At 38.4% G+C, this 17,499-nt stretch overlaps 1 protein-coding gene across 1 annotated transcript in view; it reads left to right on the top strand.

The window, feature by feature from the left end:
- LOC134750066 (proline dehydrogenase 1, mitochondrial) overlaps positions 1-17,499 on the top strand; it is a 53,454-nt gene that overhangs the window by 19,547 nt on the left and 16,408 nt on the right. The window contains exon 4 of the mRNA XM_063685154.1: positions 16,144-16,325. Coding sequence (XP_063541224.1) covers positions 16,144-16,325 — 182 coding nt within the window. The remainder of the gene's footprint in view (positions 1-16,143; positions 16,326-17,499) is intronic.

Below are 17,499 nucleotides of genomic sequence, written 5' to 3'. Positions count from 1 at the left end.
TTTTTAATGACAATTCTTGATCTAGGTTATTGCTACCATATGGTGAGTTTAACGATTGTTTGATACACGATTGATCTTTCATGAGGTCTTCAGATAACAGAGACTCTTCTGCTTCTAGGGGATACAAATGTGCAATAGACCTTGTGAATATTGCCTCACCCACTTTTACTTTTGCTACTCTACATAATCCGTCTATTCCTTTAAGTAGCTCTGTTATACGACCCACTTTCCAATTTCCCCTGTTTTTACTTTCTCCTTTGATCTGTACAATGTCACCAATGCATGGCGCAATTTTTGCTTTTACTCTAGCTTGTTTTGGTGAATGATTATATCGTTCTCTTAAACTCAGTAGGTATTGATTTATAAACATGTCTTTATATTCATTCATAATCATTTCACCTCTCTTCCAACCTTCTAACAGTTGTTGCTTAGTAGAGGTACTTGAAGATGAGATCCTTTCTTCTAAATTGTCAATATTAATACACCTTCCAGGTGTCAGAAAATCCGCCGGTTTTAAAATATGTCCTTGATCATTTCCTACATAAGTCAAAGGTCTAGTATTTACTATGGCCTGTACTTCTTTGATGATTGTTAATTCCAGTCACTACTTCCGACAGTAGTTTAAATTGAAGTGCATTATCCGACACTATTATTGAAGGAGTTCCTCTAGCTGCAACAAATCTTCGAAACGCCAAAGAACATTCATCCGTAGACATATCTTTTACTATCTCAAGGTGAATGGCACGTACCACTAAACAAGTGAATAAACAGACCCAACGTTTTTCTTGACTTTTATCTGATTTGACTACCATAGGTCCGAAGTAATCCATTCCAACATAAGTAAAAGGTGTCTCATATTTTACTCTCTCTGGAGGTAAAGCAGGTGTGTTGGGTAAAGTGTAAGCTCCTCCTCCGTGTTTTACACATTGTGGACATTTATTTATGATTTTCTGAACTTGTGCTCTACCTTGTGGAATCCAAAACCGTTGTCTCACTTTACTTAATGTATGTGGTACTCCTACATGATAATTTTCTTCATGTATTCTTTTTATGACCTTATTGGTAAATTCACAATTTTTAGGTAATAAGATTGGATGTTTTGTTTCATATGACAAGTCTGAATGTGTCAAACGTCCTTCAGATCTAAGTACTCCATCTATGTCGGTAAATAGTCCTAAGTTTCTAGTGAGGTGTGTTCTTTTGCCACCACTTTCCTCCGGGAAGTATTGTTTTTGGACTTTTATTATCTCTTGTACTTCTGACTTTATTTTATTATTTATATTCGTTTGTGCAAGATGATCTTTATCTGATATTTCTGTCATTATGTCTTCTTTATTTGATGTAACTATTTCCTTTTCACTTGCTAATTCTGTAATCTTCTCTTCCGATGCTTGTGTGTTATGATTCGAGAGACCCTCCCGCGTCAAAAGAGTATTCTCTACTACGGGTGAACTTGGCCACGTAGTTGGATCTTGTAACAAAAATGCTGGACCGTTTAGCCATTTGGTTAATTCTTCTTTTGACTTGAGAGGCCTCGTTGCCACATCCGCTGGATTTAATGTAGATGGAATGTACCTCATATCCAAATCTTTATTACGTTTGATTTCTTCTATCCTTCTTGCTACAAACGGTACTAACAGCTTATTCGATTTGTACCAGCTTAATACGATTTGACTGTCACACCATAGCACTTGCTTAGTTACCTTTATTGGGAGATATTTCGCCACATATTGTAGTAATCTATTTCCAATGACAACTCCTAGTAATTCCAATCGTGCTATTTTCAAGTTTTCTTGATCTTTTATAGGAGTTAGTCTGGATTTTCCAATTACAAACTTTAAATTGTTTTCTTGTAATAAATAAACCACTGCTGAATATGCCACGACTGAAGCGTCTGTGAAACAATGAAGTTCACAATCTTTGTTGTTCGACATAAGTCTTGGTAGACATATATCTTTCACTGTGTCAAGATCTTTCAAGATAATTTCCCATTTTTCCGTTACTTCATTTGACACAGGTGAATCCCATTTCTTATTTTCTTTCCACAAAGATTGTAAAAGCAGCTTTGCCGGTAAGACTATGGGTGCTGCAAATCCGCATGGGTCATAAATTGACGCTATTGTCTTCAACAATCCTCTTTTGGTAAATGCATTATTCTTGAGCTTTACTTTCATCTGCAGTGTATCTTTATTCAGATTCCAGTCTAATCCTAATGTTTTTACTGTATCATCTTTATTACAGTCGGTGATGATATTTTTCAGATCCTTGCAGTTTGAATTCCATTCACAAATGTTCATTGAGATTTGCTTAAATGTTGATTTACAATCCTCGTATATTTGTGTAGCTTCCTGAATGTTATTTGCTCCGGTAAGCAAATTGTCAACATAGATGTCGTTTGCTAATTTTCTCATGTGTTCTGAATCGGAATTCATTAAATGATGTCGTATCGTCGCATTCAGTAAGTACGGTGAAGAAATTATGCCAAAAGGTACTCGTGTGAACCTATAAATTATTAGATTTTCCTTTGTGGCTGGTTTAGATATGTCCTTAATCCACAGGAATCGAGTAACATCCCTATCTTTGTCATGCAGTCCCACCTGTAAAAATGCCTTTTCGACATCTGCTGTCATTCCAATCTTGTGACATCTAAATTTGATTAAAAGTCCTGTTAGATCTTCTAACATTATTGGACCTCTATATAGACATTCATTTAAGCTTTTATTGTCTTTTACTTTTGCAGAAGCATCGTATACGATCCTAAGAGCTTTCCCGGGTGCCGAAATTCCATGATGGGCCAGAAAATGTACTGGATGATCCACTTCAACATTGTTAGGGACAATTTCTATCACACCTTTATCTACCTGATCCTTTAGTGTTTGTTCGTAAACCACTAATGTTTCCTTATCCATTCTATTCAATAGACTTACCAAACGACCGTAAGCTAAACCGAAGTTTGAAGGTAAGTCTGGAGGATATTCATTCCATGGCCAACTTACTACATACCTATTATCTTCGACCACTGTCGTTTCATTAAATGTTTTTATAGCTTCTTCATCCCTATTAGAATTTGGCGAATCTGTTATTCCAATAGATTCCAATTCCCATAAATTCTTAACACTACCCATATCTAAGGGTGGATCGGGCTTATTCAGTTTATTTCCATAGGAAGTTTGGAAATATGTGAGAACCGTCAGCTCATCATTCTTTCCTTCATTCGGTTTGCCAGAGAGGATCCATCCGAATACAGAGTCCACAAGATACAAGTTTTCTTCGAGTTCTATTTTCTCAGTACGCATAAGTGAATAATAGTAATCATTCCCAATTAAAATGTCTACCCGTTCGGACAAAGAATTGTCATCGGCCAAGACGATATTTTGATCATATCTGTTAACATGTTTTAATAATTCTTTTCTTGGATAAGAAACGCCTTGTGTAATCACCGGTACAACATTTGCAAAGAGTATTTTTAATTTGTCATCCTTTGTTTTTAAACATATCCTAATTAGGTCGCTTTTTATTTCTTTCGGTTTGTCTGATCCAAAGGTAAACACGAAGAGATGATCCTCTTCTTCCACAGCCAATTCTAATTCCTTGGCAACTTTCTTTGTTACATAGCTTCTTTGTGATCCACAGTCTAATAGTAGACGACATTTTTTAATAACTCTGTTTCTTCCGACAGCATCAATGACTGCTGTTTGTAAAACAGTTGAACCTTCTCCATGTACATGTAATGTGTTAACTGGTTTAATGTTAGTATGTGATGAGAACATCTTGGGGCATAATGCTCTATTATGTTTTCCTCTTGTTTTACAGTGAACACAGATGAGATTTCCTTTTCGACAATTAGCTTGTTTATGTCCTTTCCATAAACAACAGAAACAGTGACCCTTTAATCGTTTCTTTCTGTCTTCAACAGTTTTATATTCAGTACACTGGTCATTATAATGACTATTTTGACAAAAGATACATTGTAACTTTCTTTTCTTTAGATCTGATTGGGTTTCATCGTCTTCTTTCTTAGTCTCATAGGGTCTCTTCTTTGGGGTAAACGTTCCTGTACTTCCAGTAAATGCTACCGTACTAGATTGGTTCTTATTAAATTTCTTAAAGTTCTTATTGTGTTGAAATTTGAGTTTATTGAAAGTCCTTTTCTTTTTTATATCTCTGACATGTAAAACTTCTGTGGTATATTTATTTTCTTCTGTTTTATCCTTTTCTTTATAACCCTTTGCTTCTTCCCTTGCTGATATGACTACCTTAAGCTGACTTCTCAAGTCTTGAATGGATTCTGTAGCTCCTTTTAATTTAACTTCATACACAATGTCTTCTGGAAATTTCTCCATTATTGAAAATCTTAAATGATTATGGTTGATATCTTCTCCGAAGGATTGCAGCACTCTGAGATGTCTTTCAATCTCATCTAGAGTCTTACGGCAGTCTTCGAATTTAAGCGCTGGCTTAATTTTGTTAAGTGTTGCATAGTGAGCGTCTACTATTTGCTCCTGTTTACCATATCTTTCCTTAAGAATGTCGACAGCAATTTGATAACTATTATTGGTTGTTTCCAAACCGTCAATCATAACTTTGGGCTCCCCTTCCAAGGAAGCTTTCAAATATAATAATTTGTCCACATTACATAAGTCACGACGACCTATGGTCGATTGAAATTGGTCCCAAAATGGGAACCAGCTCAATACGTCTCCTTTGAAAATTTGTAAATTGAGTTCGGGCAATTTGCTTCGCTTTGCTGGAATATTTATTTCACCGCCTTTATTCTCTTTATTAAATTGTGCAATGCGTGCATTGATTTCTGCTAAGATCTCCTCTCCCTCTAACTGGGACGTGGTCAAATTGGATATTTCATCGGCATTAGGATCTTGTGATATGTTAAAATACTGATATAAGTCAGAGCTAAATCTATTAATAATGGATTGTAACTTTGAAGCAACAACATTACTTTCTTCTAATTCGACACTGGTCCATGGACGTTGCTCACACAGAGCTTGGGCATTTTTTGTCAACCTTTCAACATTGTTGGCAAATTTGGTTAATCTTATAAGTAAAATCTCTTCCATTTTAGAGACTATTCTGAAAATTTTACCAATACATGTTGTTATTACTTAACAAGAATTGTGAGTATTTAAATAAGGGTACTCATAAAACAGTTTCATGGTTAACGTTAACAACATTCATAAATGAACCATTATATTTTAATTTTGATCATAATTGTAAGTAATTTTGATGAGGTATTATCATGAGTTCATTGTTCATAGTAAGTCATGACAAAATTTACTCTAGGTATAGGAATTAGTAAGCGTTTGTTATCAATAGCATAAAGTTTAAAATTTAACTAGCCTTTCAATGTTATTTCATGATACTCATACCTGCAACATAACTGTGCTATGTAAGTATAGCAGTATTTAAACGTTAAAGAAAGAAAATGAACTTTACAACATCACTCTTCTATCAAATGTATGTAAGTATTGTAAGTACTTATTTAAGTATTATTTACTTCTCTCTTTTTTTTATAAATGCATACTCATCACTATTAAGTCATTTACATTAGTCGTCACATACCTGGAATTATGTAAAGATGAAATTCCTCGTTTTTAAAGTTAGCTTTCTTGTTGCTAAGAAATACAACGACCAATCTTGCTGATTCCTAAGAAACAACAAAGAAATTCCCTAATGTACAATTTCATTCATAATTGCATGATATTGGTTAATGATTTCAATGTTAAACCCATACCGGCATAATATTTATGTAAACCATCGACTACAAGTCCAGTTTGTCGTATAAGTTCCTTTTAGGATTATGAATAAATAAATTCCTTGTTTTAATGTTAGAAGTATACATAAAGAGTGCAAATGGGTATAATACAACCCACTTACTAGGTTAGTAACTTGGAAACTCTTATAAAGCGTAAATAAACATCCGCCATTATTCCAACAATAATCTTTGTGAATTTTACTCACATGTACAATTGAATATATTTCACAATCTCTTACCAGAACCGCTATTCACTTATTTCTGGATACTCTTGCCTTCCACCATAATTTTCCTTAAGAGCCCGGTTACGATTTTAGTCGCAAAAATGTAAAGTTGATAGATTTCATCTGTGAAATTGTACACCTTTTGTTACCTAATTGAAATAACAAGTACTGGTTTCTATTAGCACGACTTCTTATCTCTAGGTTTATCAGATCATTTTTTTGAAAAAAGGCTTACTAAATTAGTAATGAATTTTTTTCTGATGGACGTTTAGGTAAACGCGTGTAAAGCACTGACTTTGATGCTCTTATTTGTAAATTTCGTAAAGTTTGGACTGCTAAAAATGGTAAATTTGTATTACACATATTCTGTACTCTAGGTTTATCAGATTACATTGTTGTTATATGACTTAGAGTTCGAGGAAATGAAAGTTAAACGAATTCAATTTTCTCCAGAAATGACCTCAAAACAAGTGACAATTTCTCCGAAAATCTACTTATTTTCGACGTAGATTGCATACTCAAATAATCTGCAATGTTTACTTAAACTGTTGCTGTACTTCATTTTATTTAAATTGCAACTTTTATTTTCTGACGATTTTTTAAAAACTTCCCCTTTTTCTGGTATAACATCGGTGACACGCGCTCGCGGCCTCAGTCCCGCGCGGGAGCTGGTAGAGGCAGGACGTTTGTTAATCGGCTCCGCACGTTGCATCGACGACGACGAAGTTATTTATCATTGTGTGCGTCGCTCGCCGTGTAAAAAGTTATATTTGTTTGCGTGTTTGGCTGTACTGTGTGCGTGTAAACTGCGACCAGAAACTTTAATCCTTGGGTTGTAAGTACTTGTTTATTAACCGCCTTCAAAAAAAAGGAGGTTCTCAGTTTGACCCGTATGTTTGTATGTATATGTATGTATGTATGTATGTTTGTTCTCGATTATCTCGCATTTGGCTGAACCTATTTTGATGCGGTTTTTAGAAAAGTGTTTGTTACATTCTGGAGAAGGTTTTAGTATACATAGAGCTGAGCTGATGCTGAACCCTGGCTGTACCTAGTGGAACGCAGGTTTAGTGCAACATAGGCACACGCTGTTTTGGTCTGTCTTGATGAGCAATTAGGAGAGCAGTACCCAAGATGGAGCTGATGCTGAACCCTGGCTGTACCTAGTGGAAATCAGGTTTCGTGCAACATAGGCACACGCTGTTTTGGTCTTCCGACACGTCTTGATGAGCACTTGGGAGAGCAGTACCCAAGATAGAGCTGATGCTGAACCCTGGCTGTACCTAATGGAACGCAGGTTTGGTGCAACATAGGCACACGCTGTTTTGGTCTTCCGACACGTCTTGATGAGCAATTAGGAGAGCAGTACCCAAGATGGAGCTGATGCTGAACCCTGGCTGTACCTAGTGGAAATCAGGTTTCGTGCAACATAGGCACACGCTGTTTTGGTCTTCCGACACGTCTTGATGAGCACTTGGGAGAGCAGTACCCAAGATAGAGCTGATGCTGAACCCTGGCTGTACCTAATGGAACGCAGGTTTGGTGCAACATAGGCACACGCTGTTTTGGTCTTCCGACACGTCTTGATGAGCAATTAGGAGAGCATTACCCAAGATGGAGCTGATGCTGAACCCTGGCTGTACCTAGTGGAAATCAGGTTTCGTGCAACATAGGCACACGCTGTTTTGGTTATTCGACACGTCTTGATGAGCAATTAGGAGAGCAGTACCCAAGATGGAGCTGATGCTGAACCCTGGCTGTACCTAGTGGAACGCAGGTTTGGTGCAACATAGGCACACGCTGTTTTGGTCTTCCGACACGTCTTGATGAGCAATTAGGAGAGCAGTACCCAAGATGGAGCTGATGCTGAACCCTGGCTGTACCTAATGGAACGCAGGTTTGGTGTAACATAGGCACACGCTGTTTTGGTCTTCCGACACGTCTTGATGAGCAATTAGGAGAGCAGTACCCAAGATGGAGCTGATGCTGAACCCTGGCTGTACCTAGTGGAACACAGGTTTGGTGCAACATAGGCACACGCTGTTTTGGTCTTCCGACACGTCTTGATGAGCAATTAGGAGAGCAGTACCCAAGATGGAGCTGATGCTGAACCCTGGCTGTACCTAGTGGAAATCAGGTTTCGTGCAACATAGGCACACGCTGTTTTGGTTATTCGACACGTCTTGATGAGCAAATGGGAGAGCAGTACCCAAGATAGAGCTGATGATGAACCCTGGCTGTACTAAGTGGAACTCAGGTTCATTTATTGTTATCAGAACTTCCACCCCCTTTTAACGCCCAGTACCTACTGCATGTTAAACGTGTGGTAGCTCTGGTCAGGTGCCTGCTTCATCTGGCAGCCCTCCAGGTGTTCCAGGTCTTGAAGAACTTAACCTGCCTACAGCATACTCTACCAACTTCAGATTAAAAGAGTTTTACCCCTGATCCGATGCGTCCAGCAGCACTCCAGGTGTTCCAGGTTTTGAGCTGTCTCCGTCATACACTACCCACAACACGTTGAGCGAGTGTTACCCACCCTTTGCCCTTGACCCTTTGCACTCAGCAGCACTCCAGGTGTTTCAGATCTGGAACTTTCCCCATCATACACTACCAGCGGCACGTTGAGCGAGTGTTACCCGTTACCCCTGACCCTTTGTACCCAGCAGCACTCCAGGTGTTCCAGGTCTGGAGCTTTCCCTATCATACACTACCAGCAGCACGTTGAGCGAGTGTTACCCCTGACTCTTTGCACCCAGAAGCATTCCAGGTGTTCCAAGTCTTGAGCTGTATCCATCGTACACTACACACTACCAGCGGCATGTTGAGCGAGTGTCACCCCTGACCCTTTGCACTCAGCAGCACTTCAGCTGTTCCAGGTCTTGAGTTTTCCCCATCATACTCTACCAGCGGCACGTTGAGCGAGTGTTACCCCTGACCCTTTGCACCCAGAAGCACTCCAGGTGTTCCAGGTCTTGAGCAGTATTCATCGTACAACCAACCACACGTTGAGCGAGTGTTAGAAGAGTGGAGAAGAGAAGAGGATGACTTTGGAAATAAAAATTATTATCACCCTTCCCAACGATTAAGACTATCTCCATAATATCAAATTCCATCCAAATCGGTTTTATTGGATCCCATACAAATTTCCATTACCCCCCCCCCCCCCCCCCGTTTCTGGGGTAAAACCTATCCTATGTCCTTCCCCAGGACTCAAACGATGTCCATACCTCATTTCATCTTAATCGGTTCAGCGTTTATTGATTCCCCATACAAATTTCCACCCCCTTAAAGGGTGAGTTCTTGAATAAAAAGTATTCTATGTCCTTCCCCGGGATTCAAACTATCTGTATACCAAATTTCAACAAAAGGCTAGTTTCCCCTCTGGGTTGGAACGTTGGAAAGTCAGATCGCAGTCGCTTGCGTAAAAACTAGTGCCTACGCCAATTCTTGGGATTAGTTGCCAAGCGGACCCCAGCAGACTTCCACGAGCCGTGGCAAAAAGGCTGGGATAACGCGAGTAAGATGATTATATATATATATAAGATATTGCCTTAGTGCAAATCATTATCATCATGCTATATAATTTGTATGTATTATATGAATACATAGGTAAATTGTTAAGAGTAATAAACGATTATATCAAATTTACCGAAAGTTTTATTTTAACCTAATTAAAGTTATAAAGTGACGCATAATGTTGCGAAAGTATCAATATTGTTTAGGCGGTCGCGTTATTTCAAGCAGCGGCCGGCGTTCGGTTACTGTGTAAAAGTCGTATCTTCGCGCGTTTTCAAATCGACTACGGGCTCTTAAGAATTAATTAAATCCGTTTACTAATAAAGAAGCTTGCTTATATTTTAATTTTCCGTTCCTTGAACTTGACGACATGACGACTTACGACAATAGATATATAATTACGATGGATGGATGGAGCTAAAGCTCGCTGTGAGCGTCGTCTCACTCTTTCCTTGAACGTCTTACTCTCACCGAAATGCTAGTATGAGATGTCAGATTTCTTATAGCCGTAACAAATAATCGACCGCCATCGAACCAATCGATCAAATGAACGAGTCCATTCTCTATGTAAAGGTTGTACGCACGACACAATTTCAACAAAATCGTATGCGATTTATTGTGAATGTCGTAAGTCCTCTCCAGACTACGCTCCCGAGTGTGGAGGAGACTTTAGACCATTACGTTTGTTCCGTGTCTTTTGCAATTGTTTTGAACATGATCATTAGCTTTTAAACGATTACCATGTAGTATAAAATATTAAGTTATATATTTATTCATCACATGAACACATTCGAGAACATTTTATAACAGATAGGAGTGACCAAGACTTCATTTGATCACCAACACTTCCTTACCTATTTCCGTTCACCATTTCGCTTCCTTTTAATTTAATTAACTTTATTTAGTCATAAGTAACACTTAAAATCATAACAGAGAAATTTTATTTTAGTTATATTGTTTTTTATGAAGTTGATTTTCAAATACAAGTACTATATATCATTAAAAGATCACAACTGTATCGATCTGACACCTGTGATTCCACTTACCGCCAACAGATGGTGCCACCATCCTATTAAATCATGAAAAATTTCTATAATATTTATTTTTATTATTTGCACAGACAAGAGTTAATAATAGTTAACAGCTTATATAAAAACAGCCGTATGAATCACGTCTCCCTGACTCCGAACCTGACACCTTTGTTCAAACACGGTTTTAAGTAAATTATGGTATTTAGTATGATCAAACTATATTTTTGAGTTTAATTTTACAACCAGCAATCCTGACAACACCTTCCCCAAAGTGCTGCCAAGATCCCTGCATCCTCACACCAATTTGTGCCCATCGCTGGGGAAAGTACGATAGCCACAAAATGTATATCTTGCCTAGATTCATCTGATGTAACTCAACTATCTTAACATCACTAATAAGGAATCTATTTACTTCTATTATTATGCCGATATGTGTCAGTTCAGTAGCAAAAGGACATGACTCATACCTGATAATTTTACTTCCACGGCTGCAATCTCCATGTGCGCTCCTCTTTGTACTTTGTGATGACCATATTAGTAGAACAGCTGGGCCTGTATTGTAAAAGGTACACATTGACTCCTCAATAGTCACTAAGTACATCACGATTTTATATTTATAGATGTCTCAGAATTTATTATTATACCAAAGCACATGTATTAACAGTTTATGTATGTACATGACTCAATCAGGCACCTTAATAGATCTTAAGCGTCCTCTTCCATTATTTCAGAAGCAGTACGACAAGTTTTCGTTTACAAGAATTGCTTAAAAACGGCCCCCGGAGCCTCCAAGACATTGCAGTTGCCGGGTTTTTTTCTTTTGTTTCTTTTCTTTTTAGCGGCCATCTTGAATTCATCTCTAGTGTGTTCGAGTAGACTATTTAAAAAGTAATTGACTCATTTTTAACGCCTTTCAGCTTGTAGTGTTGATAATTAGTTTTCTTTTAGCTAATTAGCGATGTTACATTTGTAATTATTGTTATGTGATTTAGCAGTTACTTAGCGAATGCTAGCAAGTAACTATGTAGTTGGCCAATACACACTTACAATTAATTATCGGTAGTCACTATATTAAGTTTAGTTAGCTATGTTGAATTTTTTTTATTTTAATTTTAATTTTTAATTTTTCTTGGGCATACTGGGATTTGAATTACTGTATTAATTTACAGACATTTAATTAGCTAAGTACTAAAAACCGGCATTTGTATTTTATCGCTATTGTTTTCATCGGGGTCTTTACAGTTATGTTTTATGTTACATATTTATTTTCTACAAGATTTTGCCCGTCTTCGTCTTCTTCTGCGTACAATAATAATTTTCGTGATAAAAACTATAAGTATAGTATGAATTTTCACAAATGCTTTTTACGCCTAAGATCTTAATCTGTTAAACAAAAGCCATTGTTTCTTTTTTGTAAGCGGTCGGCCATTGTGTCTGAGCGCGTGGCACGGCTATGGCTATGGCTATGGCCTTTCCCGCGACTCAAAATGTCTCCACACCAAATTTCATATACATCGGTTCAACGGTTTAAGCGTGAAGAGGTAAAAAACAAACAAAAACATTCTCTTTAAACAAAAAAGAGGTTAAAGATTTTTCTTTTATCATACACTACACTTTTAAAGGTGTAGATTAATTTTGAAAATGTATAGGTATACGACATGTAAGTAATATGACGAGAAATATGTTGATGATAGCCACTGAGGGGTAATGCACGTTACATTGAGCGGTTAGGTATGTACCTAGTATCAATAAAAAAAAATTACGAGTCGTTATTAAACTTAACGATCGTTAGGTCGTATCAAAACCAGTTCAAAACATAACAAGTTGTTAAAATTGTGACGTCCCACGGGTAAGATAAAGATAGTCAGTAGTAGATATTCAAGTAGGATAGCCGGAAAGCGCGATTCTCCGTACAAACGTAGTTCCATTCTTATTTTAAAGAGACTAGCTAGATTGCTCTGAAACTTTGTATTTACAATAGGATAAGGTATATCTATGTCTGTAATTAGTTTATGTAGCTTCAGATACCATAGTTAAAAAATACAGCGAATTTAAGTTTTTCATACAAAACTTGTTTTTGCTCTATTTCGTTTGTTTTATAAACTGGAGCTATATAAACTAATTACAGACCTTACCTCATGTCATTGTATGTGCAAAGTTTCATTACAATCCAACACGTAGTTTTAAAATGAGAGCGGATCTACGTTTGTATGGGAAGGTGCTTGCCGGGGACTCTTAAGGGGCCCACTGACTATCAGTCCGCCGGACGATATCGGCCTGTCAGTTAGAACAAAAATTTGACAGTTCCGAACAACTGACAGGCCGATATCGTCCGGCGGACTGATAATCAGTGGGCCCCTTTATGAACCTCAAACAAAGCTCTAACCCTACACCTCTGCCCCGAGAAGATTAAAAATTTCTGTAAAGGTACCTTATTATGGCGGTTGGCGCTTATGCTATCATTAACTCCGCTCAAATATTATTGCGGTGCTATGCGACGTAAGCGCCAGCTGCCATAAGGTACCTTTTCCCGTGGAACGTCACAAATCTGAATCGGGCTGATGTTTGATACAGTACGGCTTCTATAAATGAGTAACGGACGTCATCTCCCATGTCCGTACATCGTGCAACTGATTGATCATGAGAATTGGCCATCAATGACTGATTTGATATTTGGCTTCCTAGTGTTGATACTTTAATAGATGTCGTCTGACCAGGTTTTGACTCCCTGTTATAATTCTTGCATATTCAGAATCAGAATCAGAATCAAATGTTTTATTATGAGTGAGTGAGAGATAAATGAGTGATAAACTTAAAACTAAAATTACATACAAAAGTATAACTAAAACTATAAACATTCATAAAATGAGTTTGTTTACCACGAAAATGGTCTCGCCTCAGCGTAATGCTGACCCGAAAGTCAGCGCTGATCTTCCGGTGAGACCATTTTGGGCCACGATCGCAGCCGTATTTTGATAAAAAGATGATGAAATCAAACGGGAGGTATGTGTTGATAGTAAACAGGTGTCGTGTCATAGATGAAAATCTCATATGTTTGGAACGCCCTTGTATAACCAATGTAGTTTGCTGAAGCTAGTCTACCCGAATTAAAACTTATTATCAAAAAGACGATAATGAACACAATAAGCCCCCTCCGAATTTTTTGACCGAGGACCGTTGCCAGGCTCTGAATCCTTTTCACAGGCCCTAATTTGGAGACCGCTGATATACCTAATGTAAGCGATCTAATATAATATGTATAACACTGTCTTGATTTATAGGCTCCCCCGAATCTTTGAAAGGCTTATGGATTTAGAAAGAAAGAAAGAAAATAAATTTATTCAGAACGCTTACAGTATTGCTTAAATGTAATACACTTTTATTAATATAAAACATAAACGTCACTGAAAAGGTCTCCCCTCAGCTTGATGTCAAGTTACCTTTCAGGTATCTTGACGCTGGTCTTCCGTGGAGACCTGTCCAAGCGATCGCGTCAGCACGTAAACTTAACCAACATTGGTTAAACTAAATTGAGATCAGAACAGATATTACAAATAAATATTAGGTAGGTACCTATTTCAATTTGACTTATTAAGTATATATTAATATATGGCTTATTTAACAACATATTTTAGTAAGACTTATAAAGGTTGGCACTTACAAGTGATCCACTCTTTGAGCAGATTTCTGCAAATTCAGAATATACTTTTTGTATTCTACTTTGAAAGACAAAATGGAATGTGTGTTTCTTATGGGCGGCGGTATGTTGTTCCAGCATTTCGTGGCAGAATATCTAAAACTACCACGAAATGCAGTTGTATTTACATCCTCCAGGATCATTTTGCACCACAGACTAACGCTTATTGTCTGAAAAAAAAAAAACGCATTTAACCGATTTGCAAGAACGAAGTGATCCCATAAGTGTTCCTTTAACAAAGTTTTGTACGGAACACTAAAAATGGCCCATTAAACCCTTAATACCCTATGAACGTCACGCCTATCGTGTACGTGCGGCGCGTAATAGTTGGGCTGTAGCTGCGCGCGTCAGTTAACGTTTTTGGCGGTTGTGTTAAACCATGACTTATTGTTGTGATAAAACACACACAATTAATAAAGAAACATAGCTTTAAGAATAGTATAATACTAAATAATTGTAATTTAGATATGGAAGAGCGGTGCCTCCTAGCACAGGTTATTTTGTAAATAACTTAAAAGGAGACACCAGCCACTGTAATATTTGTAAAGTTTTTGAATGCAATAAACAATTTTGAATTTTGAATTTTTTTGAATGACTGATACGAGTATAACATAATTGAGTACTACATATCTATAGCTACAGTAGTTACACGTGTTGGTACCTTACTACTTTTTCGTTAAACTACCAGCAAAAAATATCCATGGATGAACGCAGTTGAAAGCGTAAGTGGTCTAGCTAACCGTTTTACCGTATTTTTTGCACACAGACAGATAGAATAAGTAATAGTACTACGGAAGTAATAGTAATACAGAAAGGAAACTTCCTACAAAACCGAAGTTTGACAGCTATTTACGGACGAATCACGCTGGCTGTCCTCATACTATCCCTTTCGGCTATTTAGGGTTGTCAAAATTCAAGTATGTAATTATCTTATCTGTGGTCGTATAATAATAATTGCTCGGAGCAAAGCTGAGCCGAAAGGAGCCGAGAATGCCCGAAAGGAGGAGTTTCGCACCCCTGACACAGTTTCAAGACGTATGCATTCATACAGCTAATCGTGGAATCCCTCTCTGTCACACAATACTTGTTAGGAAAGGGCAAGAGATTTATATTTAGGCAATCAAGAGGCTATTGACACGATATTAATAGGTACGACAATTACAATGTATTAGAGAAAGTAATCCGCTTCTAGCTCGTGCCAAAAACGTCCGTCATAGAATATTAGGGTGACCCACTTGTCCGCCGATTGTTTCTAGACTAAAATATACAAAAAAGTCTAAACTACACCTTATGATCTGTACGTCAGATTCGATATTGCTTTGACACGAAATTGGCTAGAGCGTGTTAGACTATTGGATTGTTAACAACCTAAATTAGACTTTATAACTGGTTCGTGTGAGTTTAAATTGGTTGATCACGAATTGTTCTGGCGTTTTGCCAAATTGTATGCATCTTATGTTTGTATGTATTAAGGTTCAGATCGATTAGATTGCCTCCAAACAGACGCACGAGTGATCCTAGAAGGGTTCCGTTTTTTCCTTTTGAGGTACGGAACTCTAAAAATCCCAATGTTAGCATTTTTAACCTGATATCTCATACAATTTATTGTACACATTGCACAATCAATTATTGAGGATCTTAAGGTTCCAAATTCAAAAACAAAACTACTTCTAGATCCCAACAGGTTAAAGCCTTTCCCCCTTATTCATAAACGTTTGTCCCTTTCCATCATACCAATATGTCGGAAAGGGACAAACGATTATTAGCGGCTTGTCAACTTTAGTAGAATAAGGGAATAAGGGACTAGTATTTCGGACTCTCTCTCTATTTTGGACGATAATTTGACATCGACACTCATTTTATCCATTTACTTTCCCCGTCAACTAACTTTCTTTCTCTTTCCAGCGCTTCAATCTCCCAGAGCGGAGAAAAAGAGGAAGAGGGACAGCTGAAGCAGTACCATGTGGAGCAGCGCTTCGCCGACCGCCGGTACAAAGTGCACAGTGCGCGCACGTACTTCTACCTCAACGAGGCGGCGTGCGAGAGGAACATGGAGGCGTTCCTCAAGAGTATCGAAGCTGTGGCCGGTGAGTCTCTTTCACACCCCTTCGACTAGTCATGGGTCAAGGAGGGCAAACAGCCCGACACTTAAGAGTAGTGGTTTGCTAACTGCCGGTATGCAAGGTGCACAGCGCGCATATACTTCTACCTCAACGAGGCGGCGTGCGAGAAAAGCATGGAGGCGTTCCTCAAGAGTATCGAAGCTGTGGCCGGTGAGTCTCTTTTACACCCCTTCGACTTGTCATTGGTGGATCAAGAAGGGCCAACACTTAAGAGTACTGGTTTGCTAACTGCCGGTGTACAAGGTGCACATCGCGCACGTACTTTTACCTCAACGAGGCGGCGTGCGAGAGGAACATGGAGGCGTTCCTCAAGAGTATCGAAGCTGTGGCCGGTGAGTCTCTTTCACACCCCTTCGACTTGTCATTGGTGGATCAAGGAGGGCGTTGGCCCTCCACTCAAGTGTTGACTTGAGAGTACTGGTTTGCTAACTGCCGGTAAAAGGTGCACAGTGCGAGGACGTACTTCTACCTCAACGAGGCGGCGTGCGATAGAAACATGGAGGCGTTCCTCAAGAGTATCGAAGCTGTGGCCGGTGGGTCTCTTTCACACCCCTTCGACTTGTCATTGGTGGATCAAGGAGGGCCAACACTTAAGAGTAGTGGTTTGCTAACTGCCGGTACAAGGTGCACAGTGCGAGGACGTACTTCTACCTCAACGAGGGGGCGTGCGAGATAAACATGAAGGCATTTCTCAAGAGTATCGAAGCTGTGGCCGGTGAGTGTATCTAAGCGCCCGAGAGCTACGGAACGCTTGTTCTAACGCCGACTCTGCTTCAGTGGAAAGGCAGCTTTAGTGTCGAGCATCCAACAGCTTGTTCGAGGTATATATACGGCGTGACGTTAAGCTTCCAAGGGATTTGAGCAATGTGAACTGAGGCCGCATGCATACGTTTGCATTTGTTTGAATTACGCGTACATACTTTTCAGATTTTTCTGAAAATATTTTTGAGAAGTACTGAAAATGCGGTAGACAGTGTAGACACTAAAGATTACCATAACTTATCATATCATAATTTATTCAGTAATAGTCATACATTGTCATTTATATGTACAAATTCACTTAATGAGCTAAGGATAATATAGAATTAAATAAAGATGAACATGTAAATTTGCATAAAGGTGGTTCATATTTTATAAA

The sequence above is a fragment of the Cydia strobilella genome, chromosome 19, assembly GCF_947568885.1.
Source record: "Cydia strobilella chromosome 19, ilCydStro3.1, whole genome shotgun sequence".
In the NCBI taxonomy this organism is placed as follows: domain Eukaryota; kingdom Metazoa; phylum Arthropoda; class Insecta; order Lepidoptera; family Tortricidae; genus Cydia; species Cydia strobilella.
Note: the sequence above shows the minus strand (reverse complement) of the source record. Positions and strands in the feature narration are given on the sequence as shown.